The sequence below is a fragment of the Pogona vitticeps genome, chromosome 3, assembly GCF_051106095.1.
Source record: "Pogona vitticeps strain Pit_001003342236 chromosome 3, PviZW2.1, whole genome shotgun sequence".
Taxonomy (NCBI): Eukaryota; Metazoa; Chordata; class Lepidosauria; order Squamata; family Agamidae; genus Pogona; species Pogona vitticeps.
In genome coordinates, this window is record NC_135785.1 from 174,016,460 (window position 1) to 174,043,910 (window position 27,451).

The following is a 27,451-nucleotide window of genomic DNA, read 5'->3' on the forward strand; positions in this document are numbered from 1 at the left end:
GTTTGCCACTGTAGACAATTTCTGTACACAATCTTTGTCACTATGGAAAGTGACAAAGCGGCGAATGAACTGAAGAGGGTTTGGTTCTAGAGAAGCTGTCAAAGACCCCCACTGATGTACAGTCGTGCTCCGCTTAACGATTGCCCTGCATTACAACGAATCTTTTTGCAATCGCAAAACGATGGTCTAAATGGGAGAATTTTGCTTAGCAATGATCGGTTCCCTGCTTTTCGCTTTACAATGATCAAAAACAGCTGTTCGTCGGGTTTTCAAAATGGCCACTGGGTGCTTAAAATGGCTCCCCGCTGTGCTTAGGGACAGATTCCTCGCTATACAGGCACCGAAAATGGCCGCTGTATGCAGGATCTTCGCTAGACGGTGAGTTTTTCGCCCATTGGAACACATTGAACAGTTTTCAATGCGTTTCAGTGGGGTTTTTAATTTCACTTTACGATGTTTTCGCTTAACAGTGATTTTCCTGGAACAGATTGTCGTTAAGTGAGGTACCACTGTAACACAGTGTCAAGACTCTCTGAAAATTCAGAGTTTCTGAGCTTCAAGACTCTCTGAAACCTAATGAAACTGGAAGCCTAAGTGAGAATTCAGGTTACCTGTTCTTTTTTCTTTTCACAGCAAAAATAATAATAAAAATCCACTTTAATCTTATCTACTATCCCACAAACCCTACATACTGAAAGCAAATGTAAAATGGACCAATTTTTTGTCGAGGCTTGGGGTTATTTGTTTTCTTGGCCTTTGAATATGTAGGATTTGGGGCACAGTAAGTGCAATCACATATGTACAGATGTGCATTATGATACAGTAAGGAAGCAGATAATCTGTTAATGGGTTATCTTGGGTACTGACCAGTTTATTTATTTCATTTCATTTCTATTGTCATCTATGCATTGGTTTGGGGTAGAAAATTCCTAATGACAAGAAAAACATTCCCAGGGTTCAGGTCAGGTGACCTTTCAATCTAGTGCTAGAATGACATTGGGGGATGCCTGCTTTTTTCTCACCACATAACAGTCCAGGAACAGGGAAGGGATGAAAAAAGCAACACCATTAGGTCAGGGTTCCAATGAGGAAAAAGAAAAACACTTCTCAATGGTTAATTTCAAAGAAGTTGCTTTATGGCAACTTGAATACATTCTCCAAGGTCTCTTCCTGGCTTCACTTACAAAATCACCAAAGTTTTATTTCTGATCTCCCATTTTTATAAGGTTACTGGCAATACAGTATTGGCTTTTTCTTCAATTATTTCCTTTAGTCAGCACTTCCCTGTAAAATACTAAATGACCAGTCACTGTTTTATTGATGAGTGCATCTGGTATTGACATACATTGTATTTATAATGGCTTGTTTTTAAATGTTTAATTAATTAAGTCCCAATTTCCCTAACCATATTATTTATGAATGTCAAATAGTTTTAAAATCATTCGTCCCAATCTTTCATCTAAGATTACATTATGTGAAAATTAATCTTCTCAAATTAACTGGATTATTATGGATCAGCCTGACTGTATTCATGTAACACTGTATACAATGCAGAATTTAAGGTTTATGACTGTTCTACCAAAAGTCAAACAACCAAAATACCAGTCTCTGTTAGCATTACTTATTAACTTGGTAATGGGCCACTTTTTTATCTTTAAAAAAAACCCACATTACACAAAAGTGTGAAGAGCTGCAGTTCTCTAACTCTGTGAGTTACTGCTGTTGAAATGAATATGTTCCTCTCAGAAATCCTTGATATTTTAAAAGTGGACTCTTAAAAAATGATAGTGCCCCTTGACTTGTGATAGACCATATGATCAAGCATATGGTCTATCATCACAAGAGAGAAAGACACAGTACAGTGTATTCTTTTGTTCACTTCCATTAGCAGCCTTCCAACTTCGTGACCCTAACCAAAGCACTGCATGGTTACATACACAGTAAGAGAATATTTTCCTGAGGATATCCCAGTACTGCAGAACTGACATAATAGGTACTTGTCATGATTTCTAACAATAAAGTCTGGTGATAACAAGCTTTAGGAAATGATACAAGTATTAAAGGTATGGATGGTGACCTATGTGCCACAGACCCAGAAGATATTTTTTTTGGGGGGGGGCGGGGGGGGAGTAGAGAAGCAGGGTTTTCTGTATTTTCTTTTATTATGGCTCTGGCTTCTAAATTCTTCCTGATAAGGGAATTTCATAACCTATCTTCCAGGACTCTTCAGGTGAATTCTGTACAAACAAAAAGCAAACAGACCAAAACATCTGGTAGCCCTTGTCACATAAAAAAGGGTGGGGTGAGGCCTGATAGAACGCCACAGTAGAAATCTCTCAAAACAGAGTACAGTACAGTCAATTTGTAACGCTTAGAAGAAGTCTGGCATACTATATCTGAATTAATAGATTCCTCAACTTTTCAAGTGCAGATTCATGTCAGGACGGGGAACTTCTAGCCCTCCAAATATTTCTGTCTACCACTCCCTGGAGGAAGGCACTGCGGTTGTAGCCCAAATCATCTGGAAAGCCAAAAGTTCCCCTCTTCTGTTAAAGAAAATGGAATGGTGTGACAACGCTCACTCGAGAACAGATAAAAATGGTCCTTTCTTTGCAAGTCACCTTACATCAGGACTGGGAAACCTGGGGCTCTCTGGATATCCTCCTCAGACCTAGGCAGTGGAAGGACAGCAATCTATCAACATCTGGAATTTTAAGGATTCCTTTCACACCAAGATCAGGCATTATGTGACTCACAAGTTACATGCCGTCCCAAAACCATTTCTACAGCCACCCCAAGCCCAATTTGTGATTGCTTTCAAAAACCTGCTAAAAAACCAGCAGAGCAGATTTCCAGCCACTTTCTAGACTTTGCAGTGGCTCTTCAATGTTTACATCACTTTATTTTAACCATCAAATGGTGAAGTATCGCTTATCACTTTTCTTAAAAAAAAAAATGTTTTGGCCAAAATAGCTTTAATTAGGCAAGGAAGTTTCAACTGAAGTTCTTTATTCCCATGTCAATTTGCAACTGTTTATTATTTCCTATTGCGTGTGGTTAGGGATTGTTTAGGAATCAGAGAATGACAATTCTGTGGTTCTATGATGCCGAAACACACCTGAGAATCACAGCCCTGTAAAAGACCCACTTCTTTCCCTCCCTCTCTGCCCCCCCCGGGATTAGTTACAATCCATTTGTTTTGTGTCCCACCCCGACTTGAGAATGATATTCTGTTTCTTTCTTGAAAATGTTACCTCACCTTTCTTCCATGGAGGATAGTGTAAGTAATTCTTTCCCCATTTTTCCCCACCAGTACAAGGCAGGTAAGACTGAGAGACTGTCAAGTCAGTAAACTCCATGACTGAGCAGAGATGTGAACCTAAGTCTCCTCAGTTTTACCAACATTAAAGGTAAAGGTTCCCCTTGACAATTTTTGTCCAGTCGTGTTCGACTTTAGGAGGCGGTGCTCATCCCCGTTTCCAAGCCATAGAGCCAGCGTTTGCCCGAAGACAATCTTCCGTGGTCATATGGCCAGTGCGACTTAGACACGGAACACTGTTACCTTCCCACTAAGGTGGTCCCTATTTATCTACTTGCATTTCCATGCTTTCGAACCGCTAGGTTGGCGGGAGCTGGGACAAGCGATGGGCGCTCACTCCGTCGTGTGGATTCGGTCTTACGACTGCTTGGTCTTCTGACCCTGCAGCACAGGTTTCTGCGGTTTAGCCCACAGCGCCACCACGTCCCTTTTTATCAACATATCTTAAAATTAAAAATTCACAATAGTGTTCATTATAACTTCATTTTTTGGTGGTGACAAGATAGAAATGGAGCATGTCAACCATCACAGCCGCTGAGTCACATGGTCTGGAACAAATGAAAACCACTTCACACTTTTAGAAGACAGTTGAGTTCTACCAGTGTTTCCTGCAGAAACCAATGTACTGTGAAGGACAGACCTTCGTCTAACCTCAGCTTCCTGGCTTGTGTATCTACCTTTCACACTATGCCTGTTAATTCTAGGAAATGCTGGTGGAACTCAGCTACTACCGAACAACTCTTCGTTTATCTAACACAGCAGTGAGAAACCGCCTGATTGCAGCTCCCACCCACCTAACGACTGGCTACTTGTCCACAATGATCTAAAGGAAATACTCTCCAAACTGTAGATTGTGAGGGAGAACTGCTGGTCTGCCGCAAGAGGCCAGGTCATTAATTAACAATGGCTCCTGTGAGCTCAAAGGAGAATTCATAGAAGAGGCTGGACACCTTGCCTCAGAAGCTGTTCCTGGGCCACCTCTTCCCTATCAGGGCAGATGCTGTGACATGACCAAGAAGTTGGTTTCTTCAAGAGCAGCTACTTCTTGCAGTCCATTGGATGCTGTCTCCCCACAGCTCTATTCAACATGGGCGAGATGTGGCAGGACGTATGGAGGGCCACAAGTTTCCTGAAGGTGGCAGTAAGAAAGCCCTGTTGGCGTAAAACCGAAAGTGTGCCTCATATATCAGGCTGTGGGAAACACGGGCCACAGCTACTAAACACTTGGAAGTACTGGTCTAAAGAGAAACTCTTCCTGTCATCTCCTAGTGATGAAGAATTAAGACTGCTGCCCTAAACATACATAGCTGGGAGTAAGATCCATCTAACTCATTATAACTTGCTTCTGAATACAGAAAAGATCCCACAGCACATCATGAAAACATGGAACTAGATCACTGGGCCTTCCAGTTCTTTTGGATTATAGCTTGCACAGCCACTTACCATTGGCTATGATGGGTGGGACTGATGTGGCTTGTATATGGAAGGCAAAAGATTCCTACCCTGGTTTAAGTTTGCCACAAATAGCAAGAGTGAAGCCTTTAATGTACATGAATTATCTGGATTGACACTCTACAGGTGGTGCAGGTGGGTGGTATAAGGATGCAGCTGCTGTACCAGCCCCCACCACAAAGGTGTTGAAAACGTTTGCAGGAATATTACAGGAATGGGCTACCATTTCAAGGATGTTTATGAATTTTTTATTAAAATTGTTATATTTTCCTCTCCTGGACTGTAATAGGTGTACATAGCAGGGGAGGAAACTGGGTCATCTGTGGGCCACACACAACTTGCCAAGGTACCTGATGCTCCCCTGCAATGCTGATTCTTTTTTCTGCTAAAATTGATAACCTCACCTCCAGGAATCCTATCTGGGAGACTGACTGAACTTTTTAAGGACCCCAAATAATTCCTGCTCCTCCCCCCTTCCCAACTAGTTACTTCTGGGTAAGTGTGGCCCTTGGAAATCAGTGCAGTGGTGGTGGTAGAAACTGGCTGCAGTTGTCCATCTTGGTATAAAAGTCACTGCCCTATTCCAGCCACAGTGTATCCAGACAAACTCCTGTATAGTATGGGTCAGCCCATCACCAAGAGTAACTAGAATGGCCATCAATGCTGAGCCCTACCCTGAGTGCAGCTATTAGCACCTGTCAGCAGTTGACAGAGAAATGATGATCCTGTAGCATTCATTGTTCTGCTAGAAGAAGCAGATGTGCCTTCACTCAAAGACAGGAAAGCTATCGTTTTGGACTGGACTCATACAATTCCCAGAATATCCTAGGCAGCAACATGTAATTTTCCTCATCCCTGGCAGAAAATAGTATATTTTAAATAAAACACAGATTTATTATTTTTTACAGATAAACTTACCAGCTCTAAAAATCCTCGCACCACCTGTCTCTGCTTCAGGTTGGTCTCCCCATCCAGATTAGCAGTCTCTATGTGACACAGGCCATCTGGGTCACTTGAAGAAAGCACCAATATATCAGCAGGTATGATTTCATTGCAACGCAGCTGAATGAAGTCCCCAACTTTTACTTCTTTCCAGAATCTTGTTGTGTATTTTCTTTCATCCCTTGTAAAAGAAATCATAAAGAGGATATGATTATAAACAGTTCTGAACAGAACAAGGCGAATAAATGAAACTTCTCAGATTGATTGATTCTTTAAACATGCTATGTAGTAGGCCACCTTCTGTATTGCATTAGGCTTGTGGCAATAAAGCTGTTGACACCCAAATGGATTCTGGAATTGTCAAATGCTGAAGGATCAAAGCTGTCAGCAGCAAACTGTTTGCAATCCAGTTTCTAGGAAAAATGGCTCAGAACTCTGTACAGACTTGGAGGAAGTAGAACTGAATGGGGAGAGAAGAATCAAATTCTGAGATAGGGCTGGATTCTAGAAAGAAGGAAGCCTGCAGAGCATAATGCCAAAATCCAAGACGGGCGAAGGGAACATGTAGTGCACCCAGCAGAACAAGAGAAGGGGAGAAGAGACAAAAAAACAAACAAACCCCAGAGAAATGAGATTGGTGGCAGAGGACTAGGTAGTTCAATTCGTAACTGTGTGGGGCAAACCATCTCTGTGCCGTGTGAAGAGGAGGTCGACTTCCTGAATTGATTTATATGTACATATTTATGTGCAAGTACACAGGAGAGACAGATTTATTGAAGAGACTCAAGGGACTGAGAAATATGTCCTTAGCAGAGTGCCTTGAATGCATTTCTCAATCGGCAGTGGGAAAATATGTTCAATGAGCTTTGTATATTCAACTGCTTCATACGAGTGCAGAAAAAGAAAGGAATGTAATCCTGGCCAAAAGATTCTGCTTCCTGAGAAGCTCTGCTTTTATTTAAGAGGAAAAAGGGAAGAATAAGAAAAAGAAACCAGGAGTGGAAAAGAAAAGAAAGGGGGGGAAAAAGGAGAAGAAAAATGTCTAGTCTTAATGGTTATTGTAGAAACAGGCTTGAATGTATTCCACAACCTGCCACCATCCAGGTATATTGGATTGCATTACCCATCATCCCCAGCCAGCACAGCCATAAGTCATATGGTCTGGCGATCATGGGAGCTGTGATCCTAAAATCTGCAAGGTACCTGGTTATAAAAAGCTGGCCAAAATAGCACTCAATGAATCTCAGAAACCTCGGAAATTTGACTGAACAAGTTTCACAGGCTCATGGGGTGAAGTTTAAAATACTGTACTACACAGATGTTGATCAGAAGCAGAAATACATGAAAAAGACCAGATCTCCAACATTATTATATACTATATACAAGCAATACAATCCAGCTTTTCCTGAAATGCAATGTAGTCATTCACATGAAAGCAGAATTTTGAACTCATTAAGCACAATTCATTTACATAATTGAAATTATATTATGAAATTATTGTAGAGCAATAAAGTCTTCAAATATTTAACACAAGAAGCCGAGTTGTAATTGTTACAGACATTTAGTTGGGAGTAAGAGTGACAGAGCACAAAAAGATTATTTTCTGTACAGGCATGTACAGGACTGTCCTGTGCTTATGACTGTGGAGGGATCTCACTTACTGTATTTTTCCATGTATAAGACTATACTTTTGTCTAAAATTTTTAGACTAAAAATTGAGGGTCATCTTATACACGGAAGTAAGCTGAGGCGAGTACAAAAACAAGTGGAGGGGAAAGCAGGGATCAAATTGTTCCTGCAGAGCTTTAGCCCCTCCACTTGCTAATCCTTAGAAAAAGGAAAGCAGGGATCAAAGCACTGCAGGATCGCTTTGATCCCTGCTTTCTCCTCTGCTTGCTAAGTCCCATGGGGCTTAACAAAAGGAAGGGGAAAGAATCAAAGCAATCCCATGGCTGTATAAGGGGGAAAGGGATCAAAACAATCGTGCAGTTGCGGATTGCTTTGATCCCGTTCCCCTTCCTTCTGCTAAGCCCCGTGGGGCTTAGCAAAAAAGGAGAAAGCTGGGATCAAAGCGATCCTGCAGCGCTTTGATCCCTTTCCTCCTACACTTGCTAGCCCCACTTAGATTTCTTAATTTTGGGTTTTAAAAGTGGGGGTGTCTTATACACAGAAAAATACGGTAACTGTTGTCGATTTATATATAAAAAGGAAATATCCCACATCAAAGTGCTGAATTATAACACATTGTTTTATCACTTGTGCCATGAATGGAGATGATGGGTTTTTAACCATACTACAGGTATTAAGTAATTTACAACTACCAAAGTGTTTGACAATGCCATTTTGTGAATGGTCAGTATTTTTTACATTTCTAAAACAACTATCTTTATTCCTTCCATTTCAATCTGAAATGAACGCACTGCTTACATTTATTTATTTATTTATTTGATTTATATCCCGCTCATCTGGTAAATCTATACCACTCTGAGCGGCTAACAAGAACATATATACAATTATAATAAAATAAATTAAAAATCAATTAACAGAAAATGACAAAAATCATAGATAATTGCAAATAATAAATAGATAAAGGAGAGAAAAATAAATTAAGTTAGATTAGGTGCTGGCAGGAGGGAAGGCCTTGACATACAGCCATGTTTTCAGTTGAGTTTTGAATGTACCCAGCGTAGGGGCTGCGCGAATCTCAGGAGGGAGATTGTTCCAAAGGCGAGGAGCCACCGCCGAGAAGGCCCGGTTTCGTGTCTTCTCCCTCCGGGCCTCCCTCGGCGTCAGGCTCCTCAGCCTCACCTCCTGGGTCGCGCGGGTGGTCCGGGTAGAGCTTGGTGGGTGAAGGCGTTCCGCCAAGTATCGAGGTCCCAAACCGTTTAGGGCCTTATAAGTGAGCATTAAAACTTTGAAGTCAATACGGAAACGAATGGGCAGCCAATGCAGTCTAGCCAGGGTAGGAGAAATGTGATGGAATTTTCTCCCTCCGGTAAGGAGTCTGGCTGCTGCATTCTGCACCATCTGGAGTTTCCGTATCAGCCTCAAAGGTAGCCCCACGTAGAGCGCGTTGCAGTGATCTAATCTTGAGATTACGAGCGCGTGTACTAAGGTGGTGAGCGCCCCCGAGTCAAGATAGGGCCGCAGCCGGGCAATCCGCCAAAGGTGGAAAAAGGCGGAGCGGACAACCGACGCCACCTGTGTTTCCATGGTGAGCGTCGGGTCCAAATGTATGCCCAAGCTGCGGACCCCACTCACCGGAGCCAGGGTGGCCCCCCCAAACGAGAGAGAGCCAACCAAGCCACCAACCACGGGGGGGCCCACCCTCAGGACTTCCGTCTTGTCCGGGTTCAGCCGCAGGCCATTTTCCTGCATCCATTCCAGTACAGTCCCCAGGCAGCGTTGAAGGGACAGGACGGCATCACCTGCTGTTGGTAAAAAGGAGATGTAGAGCTGGGTGTCATCAGCATACTGATGACACAGCGCTCCACACCCCCTGATGACCCCCGCTAGTGGCCTCATATAGATGTTAAATAGCATTGGGGAGATAATCGACCCCTGTGGAACCCCACAGTTGGAGTTCCACGGGGCCGAGACACTCTCCCCAAGCTGAACTCTCTGGGGACGGTCCTCCAAGAAGGAACGGAGCCAGGCTAACGCCAGGCCACCGATTCCCAACTCGGAGAGCCTCCCCAGGAGGATACCGTGGTCGACGGTATCAAAGGCCGCCGAAATATCGAGGAGGACCAGCAGAGACGTTTTGCCCCTGTCGGCCTCCCTCAGAAGGTCATCATACAGGGCGACCAATGCCGTCTCTGTCCCGTGGCGCGGCCTGAAGCCCGACTGGAATGGATCCAGGGCATCTGTTTCATCCAGGAGTGCCTGAAGCTGGTCTGCCACCACCCTCTCCACCACTTTGCTCATGAAAGAAATATTGGCGACGGGCCTGTAATTGCCAATTTCGTCCGCCGCCAAACTAGATTTCTTTCGTATGGGCCTAATGAGTGTCTCCTTGAGGGCAGATGGGAATCTGCCCTCAAGGAAAGACCCATTTATTATTGCTGTGGCCCATTCAGTTGTTTTCGGCCTGGCTACTTTGATTAGCCAGGCCGGGCAAGGGTCCAAGGAGGAGGTGGTGGCCCGACAGCGGTCAAGCACCCTGGCCACAGAATCAGGCGTTACTGGCTGGAAAGAGTCGAAAATAACTGGGCAAGACGGAGCGCTGGACATCTCAGCTCGATTCACTGCATTTAAAAAAGGAGAGAGCTCCCGGCGGATGGCCTCCACTTTAGATTTAAAAAATGCCGCAAATTGGTCAGGTGAAAAACTAGGGGGAGGCCCATCACCCGGACCAACTCCGGATAGGTCGCGCACTATACGGAAAAGCTCCGCCTGCTGGTTGGACGCTTCGCTTATCTGGTTGGCGAAGAATGATCTACATGCAGCCTTCACCTTATTCAGGTAAAGGTTAGTTGCGACCTTGACAGCTATCCAGTTGTTGTCCATCGGGTTCTTCCTCCATCTACGCTCTAGCCTTCTCCTAATTCGCTTCATCGCCCGGAGCTCCAGGTTGAACCAGGGCGCCGGACGAGTTCTGCGCCGGAGAGGGCGTTTGGGCGCGATCGTGTCGACTGCCCGGGTGGCAGCGGTGGACCAGCTGTCCACCAGGACGTCAACAGGAGCGCTAGCCAGGTCAGCCGTAATCCCTCTCATGGCCTCCTGGAAACCGATCGGATCCAGTAGTCTTCGAGGGCGGACCATAGAAATAGGCCCCTGCTCCCTGCGGGGGGAGAGAGCCACTGTGAGGTTAGATTTTATCAGGTGGTGATCTGACCATGACAAGGGGATAGACACAAGGTCCGTCACCATCAGACCACTCTCGCCCCAATTGGAGGAAAAAACCAGGTCTAGCGTATGGCCACCCACGTGGGTGGGGCCGTTGACATGTTGGGACATGTTCAAGGAAGCCATGGTTTCCAAGAACTCAAGAGCTGGCCCAGTAACCTCTGCCTCCGCATGCACATTGAAATCGCCCAAGACCAGAAGCCTCGGGGATCCCAACAATGCCGCGGAGACAAAGTCAGCCAGCTCCGGAAGGGAAGTGGCTGGGCCGCAGGGAGCACGGTAGCCCAGCAAAATCCCAATTCCATCCCTGGCCCCTATCGACACGTGGAGTGCCTCTAGACCCGGCCTTACCACCGAGGAGCGCCTGGTAACCTCCAAGTTGGATTTATAGACAATGGCTACTCCCCCTCCCCGTCCTTCCAGTCTACCCTGGTGCTGGACATCATAACCGGGCGGGCAGATGAGAGCCAGGGGGGGACCACCCTCCCCATTGAGCCACGTCTCGGTTATGCATGCCAGGTCTGCATTCTCTTCCAGGATAAGGTCTTGAATCACCTGGGGCTTATTCGATATAGACCTGGCATTCAACAGCACCAGGGTTAGAGTGGAAGGCTGGCTGAACTGGCTGCCTCGATACTGGGGGTTGACTGCAGCCTCAGAACAGTGAACAGCCTTCAGACATCTGTTCACTGTTCTACTAACACGAGCAGGGAATGCGTCAACGCCATATCGCCCTCTACCCATAACCACCGGGATGTTAAAAGGCCCCTCGCTGGGCAAGCAGGCCTCCCACTCCATGCCAGACGAAAAGAAAAGAGAGAAGAAATAAAATAATAATAATAATAATGAGAAAGCAAACACTAAATGATATCACCACTTAACAAATACAAAAAATACATAGCAATACAAAATTATAAACCCAATACAAACATAATAAATTTTAATTTAACAAAAAATAACAACAACAAAAAAAACAAAACAAAACAAAAAAAAAACATTCCCCCCCCCAACTAACTACGTCCATCCTCCACTGCCTCGGAACCCTGTCTTTTTTAGTTTTGCTGGACTTGCTATTCTTGATGTTGTTAATATATTTCCAGAGGTTGTTAGAGTTGATGTTAAAGTCAGGGAAATTGCCGGATTGAGGATGTTACTCACAGGTTGCATCAAAATAAAAAGAACAGGCAGCGTCGAGAGCAACGAAGTCCAGGCAAAAAGATAGATAGTCCCAGGCTTCCCTCTTTCCCTTCCTTGTAAAGGAGTCAATAGATTTTTATAGCTGGTCCTGGATGGGCTGGATGAACAAACCGAGTCTGGAGAAGAAGCTGCTGGCCGGGAACCCAACATGGCGACCGTCCAGGACTCTCCTAGGGCGATGAGGTCTTCGTCCCACCAGGTCACCGCTGGCAATCCGCCTCTCTGTCTCAGCAGCCCGGGTCCCACAACGCTCCTAGGCAGCGCGGACCTCACTGTTGGCCATAGGGAACACAGCACACCAGGTTCCAAGCACTGAGCTCTGATCACACCCCTGCAAAGATCGTCAAGGGGGGGGAAGGCGCCGAATCACCAGACGCCGATCTTTCTCCTCCGGAGGGCTCAGCGTCAGCCTGGCCGACAAGCCTGTTCCCTGGCAGCGCAGTTCTCCAGCGGTCGATAGACCCGACTCCTCAACAAACACGGAAGCACTCAAAACGCCACCTCCTGCGGCCAGCGAGGCACCCGAGCGTCCAAGCACAGTCGAAGCCGGGAGGCTCCAGTCGAGCCTCAGCCCCCAGCTCCGCGTCTGAGCTCTGGCTCCAGCCCCGCGCTCAATCAGGCAGCCAGCAATCAATCAAAGAGGCCAGGAGAGGGACCAGAGAAGAGGGGGAGAGAGAAAGAAGGGGGGGGGGGAAAAGGAAAAAGAGATAGGAAAGAGAAAGTTAGGAAAAGAGTACAAGAGGCGAACCGGCGCGGCGGAGGTAAGCGCTAACCGCCTGCTACCGACGCCATCTTGAGGCGTCCCATTTCAAGCCAGGTATGAGTATGTGGGTGTGCCAACTCAAAGAAGAGATTTATTCCATGAATCTCAAGACCTGGGCTCCAGTCCTTGAACAATTAAAATATATTTGCTAGCCTTTAGTCCCTGAACTAGGAGAAAGACAGCATAAAATGGCATAAATACATACATAAAATTAAAGTGCTGTAAGTTACATTGGTGAGTTGTTGATTTTTTGTAACAGGCAAATGTGATTATGTTGGTGTACACAATTACTAAGAAGACCTCCATCCTTCATAATAATCTTGTGCAATCAAGTCAATTCTGACTTATGGCAACCTTTTCCAGGGTTTTCCAGGTAGAGAATAATCAGAAGTGCTTAAGAATCGCCACCAGTCAACCATTCCCATGACTGATACATGATAGAGTCTAAATACGGACCCATGGTTCCTTAGGCCATTTGGCTTATAGCACATTCCAAACATGGTCAACTTGGACAGGTAAAACTGGAAACATTTAGATCGAAATAGTAACAAAAATAATGGCATGAATTTTCATCCACATAAAACAAGGAACGTTAGATGCTTAACATTCTTATGAAATAACTAAGAAAATCAGTGGGGGAAAGGTTATACCGTAAAATAATACCTCAACAACTATGGATTGATATTATTCCTTATAAGGAAAACTATGAACAGATGTGAATGAGAAATGGAGACAATGAAGCCAAAAATATACCGTCAGAAATGTACTTGAGTATAAATCAGAAAGCCAAAGTAACTGGACATTCTGCTAAAAATGCAAACAGAGATCTAATGCAGGGGAAACAATATTGTTTTTATGTTCTCTTTGCATCAGCTAAGTAATTCATCACTCCTGTACTGATTTTCCACAGTCTGTATTTTAAGATAGTGCAAGCACCATCCCATATCATTTTGTTTCCTGAACTTTGAATGCCAAGGTCACACATCTTTTCCTGGATTGAAACATGGAGCACAATCTTAGGTTTCCAAAAATATGTTTGCAAGTGTACAACTGCTCTAATATCTGGAGTTGGCCAAATTCATTTCTTTGCGGGAATTTTGGACTTGGGGAGAGAAAGAGGAAGGTATGCTTTGGATCTATGCCTCTCTTTCATGCCTTCTGCAGCAATGGCCAAGATTTTCAAAGTCAGGGTGTGTACCCTTGAGTATCTGTTGAAAGACAATGACAGGAATGCTACAAAAGGGTGGCAGAATCCTCATCAGAAAGGAAGGGGAAATGTGTATCATTGCTGTATGGTGGCCAAGTAGGGCTTAGCAAGAACACTGATGATTATCAGGCAATATGACTTATGCCAAAATCAGTCCACATTTCAGGACCAGTTGCTGGCAAAGAAAAGCAGGAAGATGATACTGCGTATGAGTCTCTAAGCAGGGCATGTGCTTATGAGCATAATTTCACTGGCATCTGGTTGGCCATTTTGAGAAAAAAATGCTGGACTAGATTGACCTTTGATCTGATTTTCCAAGCTATGCATTGCAGGGAAAAGAGATCTTTTTCCATTCAACAGACAGTGCGATTCTCAAGATAAATCCTGCCATGAAATCCTAATTGCTGATATTTACCCTCTAGCACAGAGGGAGGAGAGAGACCCAGTCATCGTTTTGGAAAGTTGCTTTTTATGAACATCAGTTTCCCAAATTCTCTAGCCATAATACTCAAATGCAGTGTACATTAACTCTAAAGCTGACACTGGCAGCACCTCTTAGTAAATAGGTGGACCTCATCCAGCAGCTTCAGTGCATGGAACTATTTAAAATTTCTTCTTCTGTTCTTGCATTCCTTTACTATAAAGTAGAATAGTATGCATTTAAGAAACGAAGTCTTACTTTTTTCAGATTACAGTATTCAATAAAAAAATGCAGAACAGTTTTTAAAAAGAGCATTGTAAAAGAAGCGCTAGATCATACTTTCTCAAATATCTGGAACAATTGGGTTCAGAGCAGGGATGAAGCTAACCAGCAAAAGGGCTATTTGGACTTTGGTCGTCAGCTTTAATACCTTGCCTAAGAGCTTCCAAACCACATGTGGCTGAGCAATGAAGGAAAGAGAATGCTGCTGGGCAAGATGAAGCGTTGTTCTGGTCTACTAGGGCTCTTTTTATGTTCGTACAACTCAAATGTGGACAGCTTTGACTTGTAAAGGTAGAGGTTAATGCAACACATTGGCAACATTCACACATATTTTTAAACAAATGTGATACAGTGGACCCTCTACTTAAGGAATTAATCCGTATTGGAACGGTGGCTGCAAGTCGAAAAGTCTGTAAGTCGAATCTCCATTGACCTACAATGCACTGAAAACCGATTAATCCCATAACCAGTGGTTTTTATTCTATTTTTATTCCATTTTGGTTTTTTTCTGGTCTGTAAGTCGATTCTCTGGCTGCAAGTCGAATCTAAATTTTGCAGCCAGAGAAGTCTGTAAGTTGAGCCGTCTGTAAGTCGAGGGTCCACCGTGGCTGAAGGGGAGGATGGAACGGTTAGAGCCATTATAGCATAGAGTAGTATTTTCCCCATCATCCGGGCTCTACACACTACTTCAGAGCTTGGTGAAGTTACTATAGTTTCCACAAGCCTCCACCAGCTTAAGTCAGTTTCCCCAATCACATGTGTAGAAATCCCATGGAGAACCGAATTACAACCAATCACTTGGATAGGTAACCTACTGTGGCGGGAAAAACCCAAAGGAACTACTGTCCGGATGATCCTCTGAATCTCTCTGGTGGCTTTTGACTCCATCATCTGTGGTATCTTGCTGAATATGCCATCTATGAGACAGGACCAAGACCTGTGATATTACAGCAAATCTGTTCCTACCTGCTGAGCTACCTACATAGACATCTAACTCAGCCCCTTGTCTTTTAAGCAGAAGGATGCCACAGGGTTCCATTCTATCTCTCATGCTCTTTAATATCTTTATGAAGCTGAGGTCATCAGGATTTGGCTACCATCCATGTGCTGATGAAACCCAACTCCATTTCCCCAGTCATCACAGCAACCATGCACCTGCGTGGTGTATAATGTACTGGATTAGGGCCTATAAACTAAAGCTAAATTCCAGTAAGACAGAGGTTCCCACATGGCGTACTTGGTATCTTTTGGTCAGTAATTTTCTGCCAAACTTATCTTACAGGGTCATTTTCAGAATAAAATGGGGAAAGAGGAATCACGCAAATCAGCCACAGGCACTGCTGGTACTTACAAATAATGTTCATTTTTTTAACATGCACTGGCCCTTTTGTGATATTCTCATGTAATGGATGTGATTTTCTGCCATCATTCTGCTATAACCCCTCACAGATTCCTAGTACCACCACAGAATCCCCACAGGTAATGCACAGTCACTCGATTCACCAAGGTACTTATACGGGTGGGGAGGGGCATATTCTAATGTGTTCACTGCTACCACAGAAGCTCTAGAATCTTCCAATGAGGCTCCGCGCAGGCACAAACCACCCAGGGTGTGATTCACAGAGGCCACAAAGAACTCTAGATCCTTTTCACATATATTACAGTGGTGCCTCGCAAGACAGGTGTTCCGTTTAACGACGAATCTGCATTACGAGGTTTTTGCAATCGCAAAAGCGATCGCAAAAAGACGTTTTGAATGGGGGAATTTCGCTGCGCAATGATTGGTACCCTGTTTCGGGAACTGATTTTCGCTTCCCGACGATCAACACAGCTGATCGTCGGGTTTTCAAAATGGCCGCTGGGTGCTCAAAATGGCTCCCCACTGTGTTTAGGAGCCATTTTTCGCTGCACAGGCACCCAAAAATGGCCGCTCCTATGGAGGATCTTCGCTGGACGGTGAGTTCTTAGCCGATTGGAACGCATTAACCAGGTTTTAATGCATTTCAATGGCTTTTTTTCACTTTACGTTTTCGTTCTACAGCAATTTCACTGGAACGAATTAACGTTGTAATGCGAGGCACCACTATACTGCCAAGCCAGCTGTTACCCATCTTTTATTTGTGCATCAAATTATTCCTGTCTAAATGAAGAGCTTTACATTTTCCCTGCTGAAATTCATTGTTTATTTTGGCCCAGTTCTCCAGTCTGCTTAGGTTATCATGAGTCTGGATTGTGTCCTCTGAAGTACAGTACCAGCTACTCCTCCCAGTTTGCTGTCATCTACAAATCTGATGAGCACCCCCTCCATGCCCTCATCCAAATCATTTATAAAGATGATAAGCAACACTGGCTCCATGGCAGAACACTGCAGCACTCCACTTGTCCCTTCTCTCAAGGAGTCATGGATGAGCACTTTTTGAGGCAGTTGCATGACTGATCATGTGAAGGGGAATGGCAGGAGAAAAACTGCTGCACAATTGCCCTTATGTGTAGCAATTCTTCTCTTGTCAGTGTGCACACAGTGGAGAAATGGGATTCTGAGCTGCAGCTAAAAATGGCACATACTAGCCACCTTAGTCTATAGTAATTATGATCATCACTGTGCACCATCAAGTCAATTCTGATTTATGGCAACCCTTTCCAGGTTTTCTAGATACAAAATGCTCAGAAGAGACTTACCATTCCCGTTTGAACATGCCCTGGGACTGTGCAGCTAGACCCAGGCTATGCAGGCTAGTCCTTCTAGGACACCCAGTAGGGAATCAACTCCCAACCTCTTCTAACTCACTGAGCTATCTAGCAACCTTGCTTATCACCATGTGACAACAGAAAAGAACTGGATAGCAGGGATGGAAATACCACGTGACTTCTTCTTAGGTACAAATAAGAAGCTACATGTGTTGTTCTCAATCATGCTGGTTTTTTTTTCCAAAACAGCAAGTTTACCCCCACCCTGGTTTTTCACTGACACCACAATGTTGGGGGAAAGGGCAAACCATCTTCTATGAATGCATGATCAAATCTTTTAGAAACTCTGGAAGAAAATGCCACTGGGTACCAATGGGAACATTCCCACCACCACTCCGAAAACGTCCTGGATCCCCCAACCAGTGGCTGGTAGATTCTGAGAACTAGTTTAGAAAAGTATGTTTTCCAAGCGCTGGACAGGTAGCAAAACTGGCCCAGCAGTGGCTGTCAGCCATGACAGACTGTCATATCTGGTTGGGCCCTTACTGTCCAAAGCATGCTTTTTATCATTGTACTAGTAACAGTTCCAATCCTGAGTGCTCCCTGGAAGGACAGACCTTGAAGCTGAGGCTCCAATACTTTGGCCATCTCATGAGAAGAGAAGACTCCCTGGAAAAGACCCCGATGTTGGGAAAGTGTGAGGGCAAGAGGAGAAGGGGACGACAGAGGATGAGACGGTTGGACAGGGTCATTGAAGCTATCAACAAGAATTTGATTGAACTCCAGGAGGCAGCAGAAGACAGGAGGGCCTGGCGTGCTCTGGTCCATGGGGTCACGAAGAGTCGGACACGACTTAGCGACTAAACAACAACAGCAACAGTTCCAAATAGATTTCTTCAGCTCTTCTCTTTATGGTTGTTCTGGGTTTTTCGGGCTCTTTGGCCGTGTTCTGAAAGTTGTTCTTCCTAATGTTTCGCCAGTCTCTGTGGCCGGCATCTTCAGAGGACTCTTCTCTTTTATCCTTGCTGAATCCTGAGATGTTAACCCAAAGCAAAAGCAAGAGGGCTATACAGATTGAAAACTATGTTTTTGACGGTTATTTTATGTCTCGGATGACGGACCTAATTGATTACATTGTGAGGCTGCTTCTGCTGCTTTTCATCACATATTCAGAAGTAAGGATGCACACATTATTCAGAACCAGGGTTGTTTTCAACAGCTGTCTTGGATTTATGCATCTTCTTATTTTCTGAGGTTCTTTTCCGCAATGTCTGGGCAGGAAAGTTACTTTCTTTAAACCCACAAATCGTAAGTTTTTGGTTTTTATTGCACAGAAGGCTTTGCAAATTTTGGATGTCATGTATCTCAAGATTTGAAAAAAGAAATAAAATTTTACCATCATTAGAAATTAGCAACATTTAAGAAAAGGAATCTGTTTTTGTGCTTTGAGTATGCATTTAAGATAGCCACAGACACATATTTGGCAAGCCTTAAATGGCACATGGAACACTTTGACACCCTTCAAAATCAAAGTGGAAGTTAGTTCCTGAACCCCACCCAAACACTGCCTGTCTAATATTCCTGAAGAAACATTACATCCATTTCAAAAGAGGTTACATTCTTTGTTCTCCTCCCCAAGGGAGGTAAATAATAGCACTAGAGTAGCCTTCAGAAGTTGTAGAATGAGCCAGAAAAGTAGTCTCTAAAGAATACAGCCGAGAAGGGTGGTGTAATTGGTAATAACAATAGAGGCCTTGCTTGAAACACTTCCTCCTTGAACTCAAGTCAGATAACATCAGATGTTGTGCAAAGGGGTGAAATACAGCTGTGCAATTTTAAGCACACTTAACTAGAAGTAATTTCCATGCCACTAAATGTAACTTATGTCTAAGTTAACAGCTAGGATGGTGGGTTATACATTGATAGTATCTTGTTACTTCCACCAGCACCTTGTGAAACCCAAAAATCTGTTATGAGATGCTCCTTCTAGGGCAGTGATTCCCAACCTTGGCTTCCCAGATGTTCATGGGCTAAACTTCCTAGAAGCTTTCACCATTAGCTGTGCTGGCTAGGACTTTTAGGAGCTGCAGTCCATTTGGGGGCCCAAGTTTGGCAAATCACTATTCTAGAGGAAGGGGTGTGTTTTGAATCATGGAGGATAGCAGCAGACAAAGGAGAAGGAGGATACGAAAACACATCTATGCTGGATCCTGGCCAATAGCAATCGTCAGTTTAACCAAGGTCACCCTACAATTCTTTGAAATTAACTTGAAGTTCACCAGGTATTATTTGGGCAAAGTAACAGAAGTTATGCTTTTTTTTCTAAATTAAAGAATGTGTAGAGGAAGTTATAGTCTAATAACCAATGTACATTATGCCAAATATATTTTGCCATACCAACATAAACTGTAACGTGCTTGGAATTTTTTTAATACATCAGTGACATCTGACTCTTTCTAATCAGATAAAGACTTGCAAGTGCAATATTTATTAAAAGGCAGAACTTACTAGCTAAGACAAAAGCTACAGAGCCAACTCCCTGCATCAGTATTAAAACAAAACCACATTTAAATAAGTATTTTATTATTATTATTCAAAAAGATTTGATATTAACAGTTGGGGAAAAAGATAAGCAATTCAGTGTGTTAAAATTACACTTAGCATATCAAGTGAACAAGGTGTGTGTAAGAACAACAAGGCTTATATGTAGTATGAAAAAAAAAAGACTTCGTGCTCTGAAAGTGCTAATTTTCCTTTTGTAAAGGCAGCTGACTTCAATTTGCTTTGAAGATTCTCATCCAAGAAATCTTGGTGACTCAGTTTGTTCAAATTTTAAAGTAAAACTTTGGCTGTTTTTGATTTTTATTTTTTAGCCTGTGGGACAATTTACAAAATTAACTGCTGTATCTTGGATGAAGTATCACAATTGTTCATTCTTACAAAACACTAGAAGTCTGGGAGATCTTTTTTCTTTTTTTCCTTTTGGTCTGCCAGGACACTCATGGTACAAAAAAGCAGAATCCTTGAAAAAAAAAACCCTGAGTGGTAAGAAGAGAAAAAAAAACACAAAGCATTATCAAAAAAAGAAAATACTTTTCACCCAAGCACTGTATAAGATTTTCTATTGCAGAACACATTAGCATCATCTCAGTGCTATCGTGGACCACATGACAACACGTGCACACATACAGAGTGAGAATTAAATATTTCCCTTCTAGCGTCTGTGCTAGTTAGTAAATAAGTAAGACAACTCCTTCAGAGTGTAGAACATTTTGCCTGTTCAGTTGTAAGAGTTCGGTGAAATATTAACACCTACGGATCCCATCTAGCAAAAGAATAACTTTTAGAAAAATGAAACCATCTGGTTAACAGCATTTTTTTCTTGTTGGATTTCAAGCTTCACAGGTGTGAAACTTCCTGGTCATAACCATTTCTTTCAACAGGCACAAATATTTCTGTAGTTGACTCATTCATAGAATTATTAATAATTACAGTCCAATCAAACTGTTTTCAAAGAGTGGATGGGTTCTCAACATCCAGTCCTAAACACATTTAGTAAGGTAAGCCTCAAACTGAAGGAACTATACTGCATAGGGCATACAGATCATCTTCCTGTGCAATCCTGAATCCGTATATTAAAAGGTTAACTCTCTTAGGTGCAAATAACAGTGCAAAGGGAAGAGACAGTGTGGTGCAGTGGTTAGGGCACTAGAATGAAACTTGGGAGATCTACATTTAAGTCTTCATTGGTTGGTCATACTTATTGGTCAGAATCCCATTACATTTTTACACCAGTGTAATATAATTGGTGCAAATCTCCACAGCAAATTGCTACATGTTAAGAAGTCAACATTGTCTTTTCCTCTTGTGTGCCAGGTTGCAAAAGCTGACACCGTCTCCTTAACTTCTGACAGATATGCTGATTGATTTATGCCAACAAGTCTAACTACAGTGGTGCCTCGCTTTACGCAGCGCCACCACCGTCCCTACTATATACCAATATATACCCAATTTTAAATACTGACAAAGCAAAGGTGATAGTGATGCTAAAATCTGGAGTGGAAATTTTGTTTTTGATGATTCTAGTAAGATTGAAAAGGGTATTTTCAAAGTTTTAATTGTGTTATATCTGGCCACTTGATTCTGCTGTGGTCTCTGGATTAATGCAATCAACATTACTGATTACTGATACACAATGGGTCAGAGTGCTAACTAGTCCTTAGTCCCTCTGATTCGATTATTCCAGGCTTGGCATGAAGAGCTTTTCTCCTAAGCAGCCTCCTCCTCTTTAAATCTATCTGGGTATATCTTTTGGAAACCACAGATCAAAACTGCCCACTCAACTAGATGGCAAGCCATAACCTAAGGAAGTACGTAATCTAGGGGCATATATGAATGGCTTCAGATCTATTATAAGGTCTTTTAAAATGTTCTATCCTTATGTATTATACATAAATCTCCTACTGCTGGGCTTGGCGTTCCCTTCCCGTCCAGCCTTTTTAGATCAACAGATCCTATTTCATCATATGTTCCCATAGTTTGCCCAATGGCCACTTTCTCCTGTCCTCCCAAGTCAACAACATCGTTCCCTTTGAGATTTCTCCCCGAGTACCCTTGATCACTGTCTCTGATGAGATGCTGATTTTTTCCTAAAACGATTTATTTCATTAATATATATAATGCTTAACAAAGGAACATAGCAATATGCTGCAAAATGTAAAAACCAAACTAATCACAACACAGTAAAAATCAATACGATTACAATAAATTAGTTAAAAAATATGCAATTGTGCATATTTCTCAAATCTTGCATACTAAATTCTACAAAAATGAATGTGAGAAGACTGAAGTGAAAATTAATGTGTGGGGGGTTTTTTTTGGACCTGCTTAAAATTCACACTTATTTGCTGGTACAGCTCAGCAGTATAACACAAGATAACCTGGAACATGTGTAAACAGTCTGAGGTTGTGTTTAACTTTTATTTCATCTATTCATGCATTAAATTATGTTTTTTCACTGTTTTTATTTTATTACATTGTATACTGTGCTGCCCAGATTAGTGCCATGCATTAACAGGGCAGTGTGTAAATTAACTAACTAACTAACTAACTCACTAACTAACTAGCTTATGTGGCTTATGTGCCCATTTACCTGTGTACCCCCAGACAACCTTTGCCTAGAAACCCTTGGAGAGACTGAAATCAATTTGACAGCACACAAATATCATTATTAAAGCTCGTAATTAATGCTCTGTCCAAACGACCATAAAGCAGTCAGAGAGGATCAGGCAATACACCACCCAACAAGCTCTGTAAAACAAAGAAGGGAAGCTCCGAAGCAAACAACTTAACTTTGTAGGAAAGTCTTATAACAAGACCTGTCTTCATTCCAGACTGACAGCAGCATCTCAAGCTGCTGCAGTCTCTTTAGATTACTGTCCAGCTCCAGCGTTCCCATTCCTCTTCATTATTAGCTAGCTGTTCTGAGGCCACCTCTAGACCGTGTGTAGAGCGATCTTCACAAATACAACTCTGTGAGAAAGGATGGGCTGAGAACACTACACCACACTGGCTCTCATTTCCCAAATTTTCCCCAAAAAAGAAGCTTATATTAAGTAAAGCTCTTGAATAATGAATTCCTCAGCAAGGTCAAAACATCTCTGTGGTTGCTAAGGACTGATTTTTCAAACAAAACCACATTTCTCCTAAAATATATACATGTTATATATATAGCAACATAGCCATGAAACTCTCTGGAAAGTCTGATTATGTATTTCAAACTGTAGATATATATTTCATTCCTATAGACAGCTGGGAATAAGGATCATTACATTATGTTAAAGTTACTTCTGAACAGATATGATATAATGGTAGCCTAAATCAGTCTTTGCTGTCAACTAAATATAGAGCAAAGTTTTTAAAAACACCTTGCAGCTAAAATGCTTCTTTAAACCATTTTTACCTCTGCCACTTTTGATAAATAAGGAACTCTTACACCTGCTTCAATTCTGCCTGCCCTCTTAATTGTATCTGAAGTATTATGTCTCAAAACAAATTAAAAATTGAGGAGAAGTGCAGGCAAAAAAAAGCTACCTTTTAGCACTGGAGAGTTGAAAACTGAATGAGGGAGAATTTTTAACAATGACACCATCTACTCACAAGAAACTCTTCACTAGACTGGAATTCAGAGATAAGGAGGTAAGGTAATACTGGAGGTGTGTGACTGTGCATCGTAGAATGTTGTATTATATTATGCAAGTTATATAATGCACTGTACTAAAATAGAATCACAGTAATTGTTCTTTCATCTTTTCTAAATAACTGTATTATACAATTGGTTTCTTTTTCTGCACCACATACTCCTCTCATAAAATTCGGATTTGGCCTGGAGTGAGGGGCATGATCCATGGGCTGAAAGCATGCGCATACACACACACAAATAGTGTAAAAATGGGGTATTATGTCTCTGTTACAGAACAAACTGCATTCATAGGCTTACTAGTTTTCCCCTCCCACCCCAAAAATGTTTCATGAGGAGGAAACAAAACATTTCATGTGGAAGAGCTGTTCTTGTATGGTGGAACGGGGGGGGGGGGGAGTTACCTAAAGATCCTCAAACTCCCATTTGTTGAGGTAACCGATACAAGGTTGGAGAGAAGATGTTTGTAGCAAAGCAGGAGAATTAAATGGCTCTGCTGCCAAATCAACTACTGGGGCTACTTCCACACATATCCCATTCCTCCCACCAGTCAGATTTACCTATAGGCTTGGACCCTTGAGCCAGAGAACAAATATTTTAAAACCTCAAGAACCCATTAGCCGTTTTGGGTCTCTTGTTGGGAGAAATGAGGCATATAAATAAAACTTTTCTTTCATTCATTCATTCATTCATTCATTCATTCATTCATTCTATTATGATGATGATGATGATGATGATGATGATGATGCAATATCTTCATCCCAAGTTCTAGCACAGTTGCCATCTTATTTATTTATTTATATAAAAAGAGGAAGGGTAATATATATGAGTTGCCTCTCTCCACAATGGAGACCTAAAGCAGCTCACAGGAAATAAAATTATAATACAATCAATAGTTTTAAAAATGCTATATGAATACATTTTAAAAACCAATTAAAATGTATCAAGATTAAAAATAAAATTTACAACATTTAAAAAAAAACATTTAAAAGTCACTAGGTTAATAAGCAATGCGTTCCTGAGACACTTGTTGCTTAAAAGTCTGCTTGAAGAGAAAGGTCCTTGTCTGAAGACCATGGTGGATAAAAATCAATGATTTAAATTACAATCTAAATGTCTAAAAATCATTTCTTAAAATTTAAAACATAAAAAACTGGTTTTCAAAAAGTTTAAACTGTAATTTAAACTGATTTAAATCAATTTGATTTACCATATTTTTCCATTTATAACACATCCCCCCACTTTTCTAACCCCAAAATTAAGAAAACTTTGCTTTGAGGATTCAGCCTCTGGGCTCAGAATGGTCGGACATTTCAAGTCCCTGTTGAATCTGAGTCTACAGGCTCCAATGAGGTGTGTCCCAATTGGTTTGAACAGCATCTGCTGACATCAGTTCCATAAGGCTTGTGATTGGAGGACGCTAAATCTCCTGATTATAGGAAGCTAAGCCTCGGCACTGAAGGAAGTGTTTCCATAGGCAAGGTACGGGCCAATTGGTTCTCCCCTCAGCTATCTCAGCTTACTTCTGTCTAAAAAAAACCCCTCAATTTTTAGTGCAATGATATTAAGGAAAAAGTAGCAACTTATAAATGGAAAAATACGGTAACGCAAATCCACCCTGCTGAGGACAGAAAGAGGCTAACCTGGCTTCACGGGGCATCCTAGAGGTCTTACTAGCTCTCCTTAAACTGGCCTATCTTCAAATGCTTCCTGGATCTGTCAGATGGACGACTTAAGCCTTGCTCAGTCTTCTTCTGGCTGTGAGTCTAATGCAGGTCAATTCTGGTGTGACCCTGTTTATTGCCATTATTAATGGGAAAGAAATAGGAACCAACATGTTTCCTGTAGTTACTTGTGAAAGTTCCTTATCATGGCTTCACAAGGGGAACCAAACCAGCCACAGGTGAGAACTGTGCATTTTCCTGTGTTGAGGAGAAGTGAAAGGAAGCAATCCTGTTTCTGCAAATGGTAATCTGGATCTAATTATAAACCATCTTTGACCCAGAGCGGCTGTAACTACTCACTCTCTGGCATTCTGAATCCTGTGGCAAAGCAAAGAAACTGAGCTCTGAATGCTTGGAAAATGACATTATAATTAGGCATCCATGTTAATCACAAAGCACACATGTGATGAGAGAAGAAAGAAGGAAGGCATGCAATTCTTTTCTTTTCTGCCGTGATTCATAAAAATAAAACAACTTTCTGCTTTGTGGTCAGGCACTGTATTTCAGGATGCTAAAGACCAGTGTATTTGCCCTTCAGTTTTTCCACTGTTAACTTTTATTCTTCCAACAGTTGCACTAAAGTGGAAAACATTGCTCAGGACAAAATGCCTTGGCTCTGTCTTCCAACAGACACACACATGAATTCTGAGAAACTTCTGTGAAACAAGAGCAGCTTTTGAACAAGACTCTGTTCGTGGCAAGTTTGAGATAAAGTCTTGCAGCTTTAAGCTTAAGAAAGTAAGCTCTGCCTGTATGAGCCTATGATTAACCTTTTCAGAGGTTAGGAAACTATTGCAGTATTCCATTCAATCATGGAGAATTTATGTGTTCTTAACACGCTAGAAGGATGCACCAACGTAGCAGCTGGATTAGCAGAGCAGTGCTACTCCTTTTAATGTAGGTTGCTTTGTATTCTACTCTTTAGATTTTCTTCTTCAAGACTGCACAGACCACTTCCTCTTCTGCAACTGAAGCACCACCTCATATTCTCAGCAACTACATCCAGAATAGGTATTGTGCAAGTCTGGGGAATGCCTGGCAGGAACTGGGTTTAAGCACATGCAGAGATTATCTGATTATGACTGGAAAAAGCCTTTGATAAACACCAGGAAGGCAAATTGCGTAACACTGCATAACAGAGTGGATAGAAATCAATGACTTTTTAAAAAAAAAATCAAGTGAATTTAAATCACAAATTAATTTTTTAACTGTGTTTTTTAATTTAAATAGGCAAAAAATCCTAATTTTAAAAATTTAAATTTAAATCAATCAAACCAAACCCACCCTGCCACAAAGTTTTTTGCTTTTTATCCCACTGGGAGTTCTCCCAGAATAACTCTGTTTCACAGACTTTGCTACTTCCACTGGATTTTATTAGAAATGTGGACAAACCTCCCCATAAAAATAAGTAGATAGACATCTACTATTTTCTTCCCAGTCCTGCAAAAGAAATTAAGCAAATGAAGTCTTTCCTCTCATGAGTGAAAATGAAAATATTTCACCTGCTTAATTTCTGTGTCAAACTATTAAAGGCACTGGAAAAATACCATTAAAAACAACCTCCAGGGCAATGCATTTCCTACTTCAGATAATGCAGACTGGAATGGATTCACCAGTGGTCTCATTTACCATGTCATGGATCTGGCTATCACTGCCTGCTAAAAACACATGAATTGCAGAAGCCCAATGACCCTGTATGCACTCTCTCACACACATTTCATCATCCCTGTGATAAATCTCTCTAGTTCTCCTGATGTTCATATTTTATTATGCCTTCCTCCCTTTGGAAGTCAGCTGCTGCTTCTGGGGCAACCAAGCAGTGTGTTTAGGGAACTAGGCAATCTTTAGCAAGAGTGTATGGAAGAAAAAGAGAACAGTCTGGGTTTATACAGAAACCAAACAGGGCAAAAGCCCAAAAGAAAGAAAGAAAGAAAGCTCCATCTGGTAAATACAAATTTTGGGTAAGCCTCCAAGTTCCAATCAGACTAGTCAGGAGTTATTGTGAAAATAAACTGGAAGTATGCAAAAATGCATCTGTGGAACGGAAGGCACATCAGGACTAGCTGGTTTTGAGAAAACAGTGGTAATCTTAGGCCTCCCTCCAGCAAACATATGGGAAGCATACAGAAATTGGTGTAGGGTCATTGATGTGCGGCACCATTGCAAACAAGCAAATATATTACTTCTTGTGCTCCATTTAACTATCAAGGCTGGCCTACATCATTTTTGCTATCTGAGATACATAATACCTTAAACTAATGCTTCCCAACCTGAGGGCCTGAGATGTTCTTGGACTACAACTCCCAGAAATCCTGGCCAGCACAGCTAGTGGTGAAGGCTTCTGGGAATTTTAGTCCAAGAAGATCTGGGGATCCAAGGTTGGGAACCACTGCTTTGGACTAATAAAAT

At 42.2% G+C, this 27,451-nt stretch overlaps 1 protein-coding gene across 5 annotated transcripts in view; it reads right to left on the reverse strand.

Annotated features, from left to right (window-relative positions):
- Positions 1–27,451, reverse strand: part of ATP10A (ATPase phospholipid transporting 10A (putative)) — a 163,455-nt gene that overhangs the window by 94,155 nt on the left and 41,849 nt on the right. For all 5 annotated transcript variants that reach the window (XM_020809547.3, XM_072994444.2, XM_072994445.2 and 2 more), the window contains exon 3: positions 5,690–5,894. In XM_020809547.3, the coding sequence (XP_020665206.3) occupies positions 5,690–5,894 (205 nt within the window). The remainder of the gene's footprint in view (positions 1–5,689; positions 5,895–27,451) is intronic.